At 50.6% G+C, this 14630-nt stretch overlaps 1 protein-coding gene across 2 annotated transcripts in view; it reads left to right on the top strand.

Moving 5' to 3' along the window:
• LOC310802013 (pleckstrin homology domain-containing family A member 5-like) overlaps positions 1–14630 on the top strand; it is a gene marked incomplete at its 5' end in the record, with an annotated part of 106908 nt that overhangs the window by 80240 nt on the left and 12038 nt on the right. For both annotated transcript variants that reach the window (XM_083666246.1, XM_083666245.1), the window contains 6 exons: positions 1–325; positions 3700–4192; positions 4587–4670; positions 12815–12877; positions 13521–13601; positions 14345–14494. The exon at positions 1–325 is cut by the window's left edge. In XM_083666246.1, coding sequence (XP_083522372.1) covers positions 1–325; positions 3700–4192; positions 4587–4670; positions 12815–12877; positions 13521–13601; positions 14345–14494 — 1196 coding nt within the window. The remainder of the gene's footprint in view (positions 326–3699; positions 4193–4586; positions 4671–12814; positions 12878–13520; positions 13602–14344; positions 14495–14630) is intronic.

Genomic DNA, 14630 nt, shown 5'->3' with positions numbered 1-14630 from the left:
TGGGCCTGGGCCTGGGCCAGGGCCAGGGCCAGGGCCAGGGCCAGGCGGTGGTGGTGGCGGAGGTGGACGGACCCGGGCCCTACAGAGTCCCCCTCCAGGTGAACGGGGCTGGGGGGGACCAGAGCCCCGGGGAGATGATGATGATGATGATGGGCGGTGGTGGTGGTGGTGGTGGTGGTGGTGGTGGTGGCGGCGCCCCCCCGGGCCAGCGGACCCCCATTCAGCCGGAGCCGGAGCGGACCCTGCAGAGGACCAGCAGCATGCAGCAGCTGGAGCAGTGGGTCCGCACCCAGAGAGTACGCAACCAGGACGACGACACCCGGAGGTGGGTGGGGGTGTGTGTGGGTGTGGGGGGGGTGTGTGTGTGTGTGGGTGGGGGGGGGGGGGGGTGTGTATGTGGGTGGGTGTGTGTCTGTGTTTGTGTTTTATGTATTTTTGTTTGTGGGTGGGTGTGTGTGTGCCTGTGTGGGTGGGTGGGTGTGTGTGTGCCTGTGTGGGTGGGTTTGTGTGTGCCTGTGTGGGTGTGGGTGGGTTTGTGGGTGTGTGTTTGTGTTTGTGTTTGTGTGTGGGTGTGTGTTTGTGTGTGCCTGTGTGGGTGGATTTGTGTGTGCCTGTGTGGGTGGATTTGTGTGTGCCTGTGCGGGTGGGTGTGCGTTTGGGTGGGTGTGTGTGTTTGTGTGTGCCTGTGTGCCTGTGTGGGTGGGTGGGTGTGTGTGCCTGTGTGGGTGGCTGTGTGTGCCTGTGTGGGTGGGTGGGTGTGCGTAGGTGTGGGTGGGTGGGTTGGTGTGTGTGCGTAGGTGTGGGTGGGTTGGTGTGTGTGCGTAGGTGTGGGTGGGTTGGTGTGTGTGTGCGCGCGCATGTGTGTTTTTTCACTCTTTGTTTCCGCATTGTTCCCTAACCTCTGCTGCTCTCAGCCCCAGAACGGACAGCTCCACCAGAACAGGGACAGCTCCACCAGAACAGGGACAGAACAGGGACAGAACAGGGACAGCTCCACCAGAACAGGGACAGAACAGGGACAGAACAGGGACAGCTCCACCAGAACAGGGACAGAACAGGGACAGCTCCACCAGAACAGGGACAGAACAGGGACAGCTCCACCAGAACAGGGACAGCTCCACCAGAACAGGGACAGAACAGGGACAGCTCCACCAGAACAGGGACAGCGCCACCAGAACAGGGACAGCGCCACCGCATCTGATCCAAATGTTCATATAAAATCTCGAGCCATACATCCTTACTCAAGCCATATGTTTTGTATTCCAGTCACAGCTGAGGTTGTTCTAGGACAGTCCAGTATTGTTCTCTCTGTGGCCTGCATCATCTGACAGCACAGGGACGAGGAGAGAGGGAGAGGAGAGGAGGGGGGAGAGAGGGAGAGGAGAGGAGGGGGAAGAGAGGGAGAGGAGAGGAAGGGGAAGAGAGGAGGAGGGGAGAGAGGGAGAGGAGAGGAGGAGGGGGAGAGGAGAGGAGGAGGGAGAGAGGGAGAGGCGAAAGGAGAGGCGAGAGGGAGAGGAAAGGAGACGGGGGAGGGGAGCGGGGGAGAGGAAAGTAGATGGGGGGGGGGGGGGGGGGGGCGGGGTGAGGGAAGTGAACTTGTCTTGGCATAGTTAGAAACGCTGAATCATGAGCATCATCTCCAGACAGCAGAGATCCTCTTCCTCTCATCATTACCCACAATCCTCAGCCTGAAGCACAGTTCACACGCAAACAGCCTCCACAAAACTCTGAATAAGCTGCTTTTTAGTTTTGCTAATGTACTGCATGCAACCAACCATTTGAAGAATGGTTTTAAGTCTTGCTTGGGCTTCGCCAGCCACTCCAAATAGCCTGACAGCCATGAATACGATTTATGATGATAATACGTATTTTTGATAGACAGCAATCTAGAGTCAAATACTTGCCTGTAGGCAATCCTTCAGATACTTAGCCTACGAACTGTGAATTTCAAAACTCACTTAACTGTGAACAGTCACTGGACCGCATGACACCGGAGACTATTGTGCATTGTGTGTGTCTGTGTGTGTCTGTGTGTCTGTGTGTCTGTGTCTCTGTGTGTGTGTGGGTCTGTGTCTGTGTCTCTGTGTGTGTGTGTGTGTGTGTGTGTGTGTGTGTGTGTGTGTGTGTGTGTGTCTGTGTGTGGTAAATGAGATAAGGGATATAAACAACGGCAGGGCAGTGAGCAGGGGAAGGACATAGGGGAAGGGGCTGCTGCTGCTTATGGCTGACCTGACCTCCGCTGTGCTGAGCTGAGGACTCTCAAGCTTTAATTGGGTCAGAAAGGCCTCTGCCTCAGCCCTGCTGATCCAGCCTGATCCTCCTTAGAGCGATATCCTCCTTTAATGCGCTGACCTGAGGGCCATGCCCTGCTCTGCTCCTCCCTCTCCTCTGCTCTGCTCTCCTCTCCTGTCCTCCCTCCCTCTCTCCTCTGCTCTCCTCTCCTGTCCTCCCTTTCTTTCTCCTCTGCTCTCCTCTCCTGTCCTCCCTCTCTCCTCTCCTCTCCTCTCCCCCCCCCCCCTCTCTCCCTACGGGCTGCGGTTGTGTGTCTGTCAGTGCTAACTTTGTTTCCAGACACAGCCACTTTACTTTTCCTTGTTTATTCTCTCCAGTTGACCTTCGGCAGCATGAGAGGGAAGTCTGTCTGTTTACCATTACTGCATTACACAAGGGCCCTCCGCGCCCCGCCCCAATGTGGATCGATTATTATACGCTTGTCCTCTTGCATTTTTCTCAATTTCCCCACGTTTAAGGCTTTTTCAACCCTTTTAACTCAAGCATGTTTCATCCCGCGTCTGCAGGTGGGGTTAATAGGGTTATTCGCTGTCTCGCACCCGGTGTTTGTAAGCGAAGCGCTTCAGCACGTTGTTGTGAAAATGAATTGTCCTACGGGCGTTTCTCTCTTCTCTCTCTCTCTCTCTCTCTCTCACTCGCACACACAGTACACACACATGTACACACACATGCGCACACACAGTACACACACACACACTCTCACACACGCACACACCCCCTCACACCCCACAGTGTGTGTGTAATCATCTCCGTTACACGCACATGGGTTCTGGCAGCTGACAAAGTATCCAAATTAGCGGTGCCTAATCGCTCATAGCATATAACTCAACACAAGGTCAGGCTAAAAATACCCGAGGTTCAGCACGGAAAATGGGTCTCTCCACCCAGAGCCCTCTCTCCAGGAAGAGAGAGAGCATCGCTGCCTCTGTATGTATACGTCTCAGTGAAGTGATGATAGAAGCAGTCTGTTAGAGCCATAGCCTCAGGGCAATACGAATTACAGCTCAAATTACAGTAAAGCCCCGCTTGCTGTTGGCTAGCTTAGCGCCATTAATAACTGTTTTCTTTTTATATACATAATGAGATTCACCACATGTTTGCGAAATAGGGAAAAATGTAAATGAAGTCTTTAGCTCCTTGTTAGTTTTTTTACCCCTCAGGATTCAGGGGTTTATTTAGCATAAAACAGCTAAAAGAGAACCGACTTCTCCTGTGTGGAAGCATATAGAGTACCTGCCATTATGAAATGTTATTATAACACGAAATCCATCAACATCGTGTTTGCAATTCCATCCATCGTGATGGCAATATCCAGCCTCCAAGAGGGAGCCATTCAGGGTGTTTCCTGGCATTGGATCTCAATCTCTCTCTCTCTCTCTCTCTCTCTTTCTCCTTCTCCTCCCTCAGCATCATGTCCTACCAGACGTTGCCTAGGAACATGCCCAGCCACCGGGGCCCCCCCCCCATGCCCCACTACGGTGACGGCTACCGCACCATGCCCAGGAACAGCCTGGCACGGCCAGACAGCGTCTGCAGCATGTCCCCCTCCCTCTACGACCACGCCCTGGGCCCCCCCCCGCCGCCGGGCGACAAGCGGCGCTCCATGAGAGACGACACCCTGTGGCAGCTGTACGAGTGGCAGCAGAGGCAGGCGTACAGCCCCCGGCCACCGGGGGCTCCCTACGGCACCATGCCCAGCCACAAGACCATGATCAACCTGTCGGAGCACCAGGGCCACTCCATCCCCCCCTCGCCCTCCCACGGGTCCCTCTCTATGTACGGGGGGTACTCGCCGCACAGGTCCTATAACGTCAGCTCCTCCCGCTCCGAGGTGTCCTCACCCGTCTACCGCGGGGACATGTCCATTGACCGGCGCCACCGGGCCCCCCACCTTACCAAGGTACTGACCTTTGTTTGGCCTACTGACTCAGTTCCGTCCTCAAACCGTTGAGTTCCACAGGACTGTTAGATCAGCAAGCTCATCGTCGTCTGCGGGCTGCCTACCAGGGGAGGCTGGTGGAGGTAGAAATCGGGAGGCGTTCCATTCCATGCATTACAATGAGCCTGTCTTCCGATTTCTACCTCCCCTGGCCTCCACTTAGTAATGGCCACTGTGTTGTAGAACTGTTAGGATATGCACCAGTTGTTTGACATGATCAGAGGAGACATGATGGCTTACTCCAGTGGGTGTATAGACCAGACAGTAAGGTGTTAGTGAGACTCTCTCTCTCTCCCCTCTCCCTCTCTCTCTCTCTCTCTCTCTCTCCCCCTCTCCCTCTCTGTCTACTCTGCAGTATGCCTACCCACCTGACAGGAGGTCTATGCCAGCAGGGATCCCTGTCCAGACCATCACTGCCCAGACTTTGCAAGGCAAAACGGTGAGTTCTCCTCCCTCTCTCCCTCCTCTCTCTCTCCCTCCCCTCTCTCTCTCTCTCTCTCTCACTCTCTCCCTCCCAGACCTGGCCTACTGTGTCCTTGGCCTGGATGCTCAGACAAACTTCTGTAATATAACCACCCTGTAATTTCATGCTTGGGTTGGAAACGCAAGTTTTCCATTCTGGTCTAATGGGGCTCCTTCCAAAAAGACAAGTCTTGTAATCACTCCCTCCTCCTTACCCCTCTCTTCTCTTTTCTCTCTCTCTCTCTCTCTCTCTCTCTCTCTCTCTCTCTCTCTCTCCCCCTCATCTCCCTCTCTCCCTCTCTCTGTCTCCCTCTCTCTCCTTCCAAAAAGACAAGTCTTGTAATCACTCCCTCTTCCTTACCCCTCTCTCTCTTTCCCTCTCTCTCTCTCTCTCTCTCTCTCTTTCCCCCTCATCTCCCTCTCTCCCTCTCTCTCTCAACCTCTCTCTTTCTCTTTCTCTCTCTCTCTGTCTCCCTCTCTCTCCTTCCAAGAGGACATAGTGACAGGGTGCCTGTAGGGGCAGATCTGGACAGGACCTGGGTCCACGTTCCAAGTGGTAGGGTTTAGAATGTGTTTACTCCAGGAGTGTCCGTACTCTTGCCACACGGCAGTAGGGAGCCCCGCGTCACTCACGCCTCACTAAGCCGTAGCTGGCTTTCCTGGACGTCCGCTTTTACTCACGGCAAAACGCCATTTTGGCTTGAAACTACTTCGGATAGACAAATACACAGAACTGTGTCTCCTGATGGTTAACCCATGTAACTCTGTTGGGCGCTGCATGCAGTATGCACATGAAAGATTAAAAAAGAAAAAGCTTTGTTCAGTCAGCCATGCTAACTCGCCAAATCCGATGTTCCTGTAATGGCTGTGACGACAACCCATTGATGAAACAACATTTAAAATAGAGACAGTCACACTAGATCCCACCGGTCCATCTAGAAACAGTTGTAATGGTGGGAGAGATTAGTGTTGTTCTTGGTCTCTAGTTTATAGATTTCTAGTATCGGGTAGCAAAGTTGTTTTTCATGTTGGCAGCCTAACTCCATACTAGATGTCCTCGTAGAAACACAAATAACATGGTCCCTCAGTTTGGCCAGTACTACCATAGCTCTGCGTGGCCAGCTGTGTGAACCTGGGGGCTTTGGCAAGGTGGAGGATCACAGGGGTGGAGGTGGAGGTGTACCCTAGGCTATGATGTGCATGACGGTGTGGGTGTTTAACCAATCCCGACCTTTCCTGACCTTTCTTGACCTATCCTGACTGACACCTCGCTGGCTGCATGGTGTGATGACTAACAGCCAGGGAAAACTCAGAGAACACTCAGGGAAAAGTCAGGGAACACTCAGTGGTGTTATTAACCTATTCTCCTGCTCCTGGTCCTGGTAGTCCTTATAGAAACAGAATGAGTAGAACGGACACGGTCCCTCAGACCATGGCAATTCGGCCAGTACACCAAAAAAACGGCCGACATGGAATCGTAATACAGTAATCGCCGCAGTAATCGCATGTGTAGAACACAGAGGGAACCTGATCGGGAAGGTTGAATTTGAATGGGCATGTCCGGTCTACTCGTTCTATATCTACGGGGATGTCCTCTTGTCCTCTCCTGCTCTGGTCCTCCTGACGCGTCCTCCTCTCCTGGTGGCTGTGTTGTCCCTCTGTCCCCTCTTCCCCCCCCCTGTCCCCTCTGCCCCCCTGCAGCCTGAGGAGCTGACTCTGCTGCTGATCAAACTGAGGCGGCAGCAGGCAGAAATAAACAGCATCCGGGAGCACACCGTAGCACAGCTTATGCAACTAAACCTCGATGGCGACAACCCAAAGGTCAGGCCCACGGAGGTCGTGTCGTGTGTGGCGTGCTTTCTCCCATCACCTTGCGTCATCCATGTATCCAGGGGGATGGTTTTTTTGGGGTCATTTTTTTTTCGACAGGGCTGGATGGGTGAGGGGGGGGTGGGGGGCGCGTCCATGCATCCAGGGGGATGGGTTTTTTGGGGTCATTTCTTTTTCGACAGGGCTGGATGGGTGAGGTGGGGTGGGGGTGCGGTAGCAGTCAGCTTGGGCCAGGGCACGTCCTCACTGCATCCTTATGAGAATGATCCTTTGCCTGAGGGTGTCTCACCATCTGTACTTTTGCATGAGGGAATAAGCCACTGCTTTAACTTAATTTTTTAAAACTGCTAACCCTTGAATATGTATGGTGATTTTAAGAACACCCCTTAACACAGCACATGTCAAAACAAACTGTTATTCAGCAAACTTTTTGCTGTTGACACAGAAGTTTTTTGGGGGTGGTTTTCGTAGCAGGCCTGGAGTATACGTCTGATAGAGAGCAGATCAAACGGCTTACTCCCTAGTCCCTAGAAGAAGCAGGACAGATGTTTGGCGGAAATGAAAACTCGAAAACTTAAAAGCCATTAAATGATCTTGAAGAGTAGAAGCGCTAAGGAGACTTTAGCCGGGTGGTGCATGTAATGAAAGTTAATTCAGGATTTGGGACTTTTTAAGTCTCTTTTTTCTTTTTTTCTCTCTAAGTTGTCAGACCACGGAATTAATTGCAAAATGTAGGTCACCTACTGTAGCCGTGAGACGTTGAGGAGCGGCGGTTAGACAGTGACGCTGCATGCATTCACATCCGTAAACAGCAGTATAGGCTGAACAGCATGTCCCTTAACACTTACTTCTGCATCTTGTCTTCCTGCCTTCCTCGCTGTCCTTTCATAATCGTCTCTTAGTGATTCACTCCCATTTATTTCTCATGACTCATCCGTGCTGTAGTGGTGGCAGCGGTGTGATCCATTATATAATATATGCCATTTAGCTGATGCTTTTATCCAAAGCGACTTACATTGCAGTGAGTGTATACATTTCAGTATATATGGTCCCAGCGGGAATCAAACCCACAACCTAAGTGTTGTTTGCGCCATGCTCTACCCACTGAGCCACAGAGGACCACATTATGCTGTCTGCAGCATGTCCACTTGAGACTGTCAGCGGGGTTTTCCATTGATTTGTTGTGACGGGGGGGGGGGGCTTCAACTGACCTGCAGCCTTCAGAAAGAAGTTGTGTTGTTGTGTTTTAGTTTAATCCATGACTCCATTCATCCTTTCATCTCCAACGGGTTGTCCTTGTACCAGGGGAGGCTGGTGGAGGTAGAACAGAAGGACAGGCTCATAGTAATGCATGGAATGGAACAAGGAATGATCTCAAACACATGGAATGAGGAATCAAACACGTTCTATGTGTTGCAATGGACCCATCCTCCGATTTCTACCTCTGCCAGCCTCCCCTACTCATGACGACTCATGTGTTTGCCTCACTTTGCCTGGTCTTGCCCCGCCGTGTGTCTCCGCGTACACTCTCTGTTTGACTCTTTTACCTGCTTGTCTGTTTCTATCTGTCTGTCTTTTTCTATCTGTCTGTTTTTCTATCTGTCTGTCTGTTTCTATCTGTCTTTTTCTATCTGTCTGTCTGTTTCTATCTGTCTGTTTCTATCTGTCTGTCTGTTTCTATCTGTCTTTTTCTATCTGTCTGTTTCTATCTGTCTTTTTCTATCTGTCTTTTTCTATCTGTCTGTTTCTATCTGTCTGTTTCTATCTGTCTTTCATTCTGCCAGCCAGCCAGCCAGCCAGCCAGCCAGCCAGCCAGTCAGTGTATATTCTGGTGATGTCTTACTACTCTCCTCTGTCTCACTCTTCATTTTCTCTCCTTTCCGCTGCTGACGCTAGAACGACATTCTCTCCCATCACCTCCAAAGGAACCTCATGTATTTGGATAACCAGGTGGGGTAACGCATGGCCCTGTTCTCCCTAACTGACCCACCGCGTGTCAGACTTGACACTCTTGCTCGATGTGTGTCTTTGGTCTTTGCACTGTACATGCATAGTATTATAATATGCCAGTTTTAGAATGATGTTACAGGCTTGTTTTTTGTTTTTCTTTGCCACTGAAGAGAAGAGATGTCCTCTGATGTAGATAGGCTAACTTTTGAAAGTTTGAATATGTGTCTGTGTGGGGGGGGGTTATTGAATCGGTGTGTTTGAGTGTGGTCAGAGAGAGAGAGAGAGAGTGAGAGTCGGGGGAGCGTGTTGTCAGTGTTGTCTTTGACCTCTAGCCCTGCTGACTGTAAACTGACAATTACCGTATTGCTCCTCCTCCTCCTCCTCCTCCTCCTCCACACTGAACTAGATGAAGGAAAATGACCCTTTAATCGTCATGATTCACACTTTGATTGAGAACTCAGCCCCCAGGCCTCAACTGTACCAGCAAGTAAGCTCTTGGCCAGCCAAAGCCTTCGCCTATATATATATATCTACATATATCTATATCTCCTCCATCCACTCCAGCTGTGTTATGGTCCGTCTGTGTCAGTGCCGATGCCCGTCCTCCTCCGGTGTCCAGTCCTCATGGCATCTCGATATCTCTCCTCCCCCCCTGTTATTGTTTGTATTGCAGCTCCTCTCATCCATCTGCTTTTGATTTGTCTCCCCTCTACTGGTCCCAAGTCATGCCGGTGTGGGCATGGCTTATATGCAGTAGTACTGTATGATGTGTACTGTTGTATGCTCCACCGTGTAGTGAACCCCCCCCCCCCTCTCCCTCACTGTTTGATGACAGGTGTGTGTGTGTGTGTGTGTGTGTCTGTGCGTGTGAGTCTGCGCGCGTGTGTGTCTGCGCGTGTGTGTGTGTGCGCGTGTGCGTGTCTGCGTGCGTGTGTGTGTGTGTGTGTGATTTCTGGTAACCTCGTGCCAGATTCCTAGAGGGTCCTTCCTAATTTGGTCGTCCCTCTCTAAACTGTGACAGACTCTGCTGGAGGACTCTAACTGCTGTGACACAGTGTTGTGTGGTCAGGGTTGTCACCTCTCTAGTGGACCAGCAGGACAGCTCATTTCGCACCAGGCTTGGCAGGAGAGCGAAACATGGTCCCCCCTTGGTAATGAACGAGGCCGACATCCCAAAATTGTGGTTCTATTTTAATCACTGGGGCTGACCTATCATTTTTAGGCCGCACTCATACAGATTGTGGAACTATGCCGTACTACACTGTAGGATATATCTTACATTATTTATTTATTTATTTGCATTTTTGACATTTAGCCAGACGCCTTTATCCAAAGCGACTTACAGCAAGTAGTAATACTAGTAGTATAATATTATTAGTAGTATTTGTTGTAAGTCGCTTTGGATAAAGGCGTCTGCTAAATGCCATAAATGCACATGTAAATAATACTACTACTAAGTAGTAATACTGCACTCTAGGATTCATCACGTCATCTCTGACTTTCATACAGCCTGCGGTCTACAGCATTCAAAACAACAACAAGTTCCAGGGTTTAAAGCCAAGCGGGAGCGTTTATCAAAGACGTCGGTTGGTTGGTTTGTTTGTTTGTTTGTGTGTGTTGTGTCTGCGTGATGTAGCCGACAGTCAGCCAGTGAAGTCTAAAGACCTCAGAGACAGGGTTTAGGGGGTTTGAAGCGTAAACAAGTCGGACCTGATTGTGCTGTGGTGCAGCGGGGGGGAATCTGGAGGCTGTGAGGGGGAGAGAGGCGGTAGCACAGAGCCAGCCCCTTGCAAGACAAACGGCAGAGGGGAATCTGTCTGTCACACTGGGGAGTCAAGACTCTCTTTCTCTTTTATCAGTCTCTCGATCTATCTGTATTTATCTGTCTATCTCTATCTATCTATCTATCTGTCTCTCTCTCTGTCTATCTCTATCTGTATTTATCTGTCTATCTCTATCTATCTCTATGTATCTGTCTATCTCTCTATTTATGTCTCTATTTATCTCTCTCTATCTTTACATTACCAATCGTCGGGTCTTGGTGGGACAACGTTTCTGGAAGCTAACTGAACATGTATGTAGTATGTTGTGTGACAGCCTGTGTGACGTGTGGTGTGACATCACTCTGCCACTTTTGTGAGCACCGCTGCAGGGGGTGTACAGTAAAAGTGCTGCTGTTCCCCTGTTCTCTTGTCTTCCCCTGCCACCACCCCCCCCACCCCCCAAACACACACACACACACACTGGCATATCAGCCGAGCAACAGCTGCCTATCCATTACCCCCCACCTGTCTAGATCTGAGACTTCTGTCTGTCTCTCCCTCTCCCTCTCCCTCCCTCTCTCCCTTTCTCCCTCCTCCTCTGTTCTTCTCTTCCACCCACTCCTCTCCTCCTCTCCTCCACTCCTCCACTCCTCTCCTCCTCTCCTCCACTCCTCCTCTCCTCCTCTCCTCCACTCCTCTCCTCCTCTCCTCCACTCCTCCACTCCACACCACGCTCAAGCTTCCTGTGTCGACAGAGAGGCTGCATGGAATGGAATGTCTCCTGCTGTACATACCTGTACATACCACAACGTGCTTTAATTGTGCTGTGGTTGGTGGTGGGGCTCAACTCTAATAGAGGATTGTGTGTGTGTGTGTGTGAGAGAAAGAGATTTTTTTTTATTTTTTATGGATGGACATGAGAGGAATCTCTTGAATGTTTTCTCATTTCCTTTGGTAACATGGAATCCAATGCAGTTCACAGTGATCTAGAATGTGCCCTTTCAAAATTCTTAGATCTTAGAATGTGCTCCGCTGTTCCGAGACTGGCATTCTAACCTTGAATTGAAGCTAATCAATGGAGGAAAAACACATTGTCAGTACAGTTGTCAGTACAGTATTCTGATTGGGTTTCATAACCACAACCAGAATGACCTTGTGCAGTACCAGATAGACTTTCCCTCAGACCCTCTCTATTTTGGATGTCTAACCAGACTTTGGCCTGATGTTTTTTTCGCTACATCAAATGAAAAACGTACAAAAACACACGTACCGTTTATTTGTTGGGACTAGAATGACCTCCCCTCTCCTTGCCTTGATATCTAGGCCAAACTTGAACCTGATGTAGTCCCCTGCATCAACCCTGTTTTATAAAAATGTAAGCGGGCATATCTCTTATTCTCTTATTGTTATTATTATGATTATGATTATGATTATTGTTATTGTTATTATTATCATCGTCATTAGCAATATGAAGCTACATTTGGATCTCATTAGAGAGGCCTGTGGTCTGTCTGTCAGTTGAAGAGGATTTCAAGCGCCCTGTGTGGTGTTACACAAACAGTGAAAGCACCGCGGATACTAGCCAAGCAGATTCCTCTGAACCACTTATCTGTGTGAACTCCGCTGGCTGGCGGGGAACACCACCGCCGAGGCATAGTTGGCCGCCCCGACGCTGTCGTTTAGGCAGCCGATTGTTTTACATGCATGTCTCCTCGCAGTGGCCTTTTAAAAAACCACTGTCACGTCGCTGATGGAGACAGATGAGTCACGTGTTGAAACATGAGGCACCCAGTGTCCTCAGGACAGGGAGTGTTTAGGCTGGCTGCTGTCTTATCCTCCTGTTGTTGATGTTACTGAAAGTGAAGACCAGGGGAGGCTGGTGGAGGTAGAAATCGGAGGAGGACGGGCTCATTTGTATGTCGTGGCATGGAACGGAATGAGGAAGGGTGTCGTCAACACAACGGGATGGAATGAGGGACGGCACTGAAACACACAGCCGTTCCTCGCTCCGTTCCACACATTGCAGTGAGCCCGTCCTCCTATTTCGACCTCCGCCAGCCTCCGCCAGCCTCCGCTGCCGTTCTGGTTAATTAGAGAAGGGAAAGCTGAGCACAACAAGTCTGGAACACAATAATCTGGCCGAGCCCAGACAGCGTGCCTCCAAATACTGCTTCTACTTATAACACCACACACTGTTGTTTATTTCTCCCAGTCAGAATGACCTTATGAGGACAGCGGGTAGACTTTTCAAAGCGCTCTGTGATGTAGATGGGACCCTAGTGAAGGTGGAGGACGCCCTTCAAAGGGCCCTCTCCTTCCTCGGACCCCTCTCCTCGCCGTGATATCTAGGCCAAGCAGTAATCTTGCAGAGGCAGGGCAGCGCGCCTCCCAAATCTTGCATAATACTCCTAGCGTCCCTCCGGTCTGGTGGCCAGATGGAGTTCACAGTAAAGATGGAGTCCACAGTAAAGGAGCCCAGTCGTGAAGCTGCATTAGATCTCCTGGTTGGTGTCCTCTGTCTGTCTGTGTGTTTGTTGACGTCTCAGCGGGCCTCTCACTGCCTCCCTCCCTCCTACAGATGAGCCCTGAGGACTACAGGGAACACTCGTACACCTGCAGGCCCGAGGAGGTCGACATCGATGTGAGTACGAACACCCCAACGTCCTCTACCTGTATACCCGGGGTCTCTTGATTCTTCTCCTTCGGTCTGCCTTGTTCCCTCTTTCTCTCTCTCTCTCTCTCTCTCTCTCGATTTCTCTCTCTCTCTCTCTGGCGCTTTCCCTCTCTCTCTCTCTCTCTCTATCTCTCTACCTCTCGATTTCTCTCTCTCTCTCTGCCCTGTATCTTGCTCTATCTCTCTCTCTCTCTATCTCTCGATTTCTCTCTCTCTCTCTGCCCTGTATCTCTATTTATCTTGCTCTATCTCTCTATCTCTCTCTCTCTGCCCTGTATCTTGCTCTATCTCTCTATCTCTCTCTCTCTGCCCTGTATCTTGCTCTATCTCTCTATCTCTCTCTCTGTCCATCTTACATTACCAATCACCAGGTCTTGATAGGAGAACATGGATCACCGGAAGCTAACAGCACTTCAATGTCATTTCATTATTCCCTGTGTTGCCTCAGATTGCCTCAGATTGGAAAGATAATATGGCGTATCTGTGTGTGTGTGTCTGTGTGTGTGCCTGTGTGTGTATGTGTATGTGCCTGTGTGTGTGTGTGTATGTGTGTGTGGGTGTGTGTGTGTTGGGTGTGTGTGTCAATGCAACATGACGTTGTGTTCCCCAGGCCAAGTTGAGCAGGTTGTGTGAACAGGACAAGGTGGTGCGGATGCAGGAAGACAAACTCCAACAGCTCCACAGAGAGAAGGTAACAGACACCACAGTAACAACGCCTCCTGATACACTGTCTCCCTCATGACTGACTGAAACCATGCACTGTGGGGCACCATACATACATACATACATCTATCTATCTATCTATCTATCTATAATATATGCCATTTAGCTGACGCTTTTATCCAAAGTGACATACATTGTTGTGAGTGCATACATTTTTCAGTATATATGGTCTCAGCGGGAAAATAATGATTCATGGTTGACATCACGTGTGTGATGCCATTCCTCGTCCCATTCCATGTATTACGATGAGCCCGTTCTCCGATTTCCACCCCCACCAGCCACCCCTGGTTGAGGTTGATTGTTACGACCTGCATTATGTCAAAGGGATTACAGTGTTCTAAAGTTATCTGCTGATCTATATGAGACTGTGAGAGCGTGTGTGTGTGTGTGTGTGTGTGTGTGTGTGTGTGTGTGTGTGTGTGTGTGTGTGTGTGTGTGTGTGTGTGTGTGTGTGTGTGTGTGTGTGTGTGCGTGTATGTAAGAGTGTGTGTGTGCGTGTATGTAAGAGTGTGTGTGTGTGCGCGTGTGTGTGTGCGCGCGTGTGTGCGCGTGTGTGTGTGTGCGTGTGTGTGTGTGCGCGTGTGTGTGTGCGTGTGTGTGTGTGTGTGTGTGTGCGCGTGTGTGTGAGTATGTGTGTGCGCGCGCGTGAGTGTGTGCGTGTGTGTATGCGTGTGTGTGTGGATAATGATGGTGTGTGTGTTCCACACACAGCACACCTTGGAGACAGCGCTGCTGTCGGCCAGCCAGGAGATAGAGATGAGCTGTGAGAACCCTGCGGCGGTGCAGAGTGTTATCCAGCAGAGGGACGTGCTGCAGAGCGGCCTGCTCAGCACCTGCAGAGAGCTGTCCCGGGTCAACGCTGTGAGTCACCGTGTCCATACACACACACACAGTAACACAACCAATAACACACACACACACAGTAGTAAGACTTGTGTGCGCAGCACACACACACACGCACACTGTGTGACGATGTTGTGGTGTGTTGTTCCATCAG

The sequence above is a fragment of the Argentina silus genome (assembly GCF_951799395.1).
Source record: "Argentina silus genome assembly, chromosome: 3".
Classification (NCBI taxonomy): domain Eukaryota; kingdom Metazoa; phylum Chordata; class Actinopteri; order Argentiniformes; family Argentinidae; genus Argentina; species Argentina silus.
This window is presented reverse-complemented; position numbering and strand designations above follow the sequence as displayed.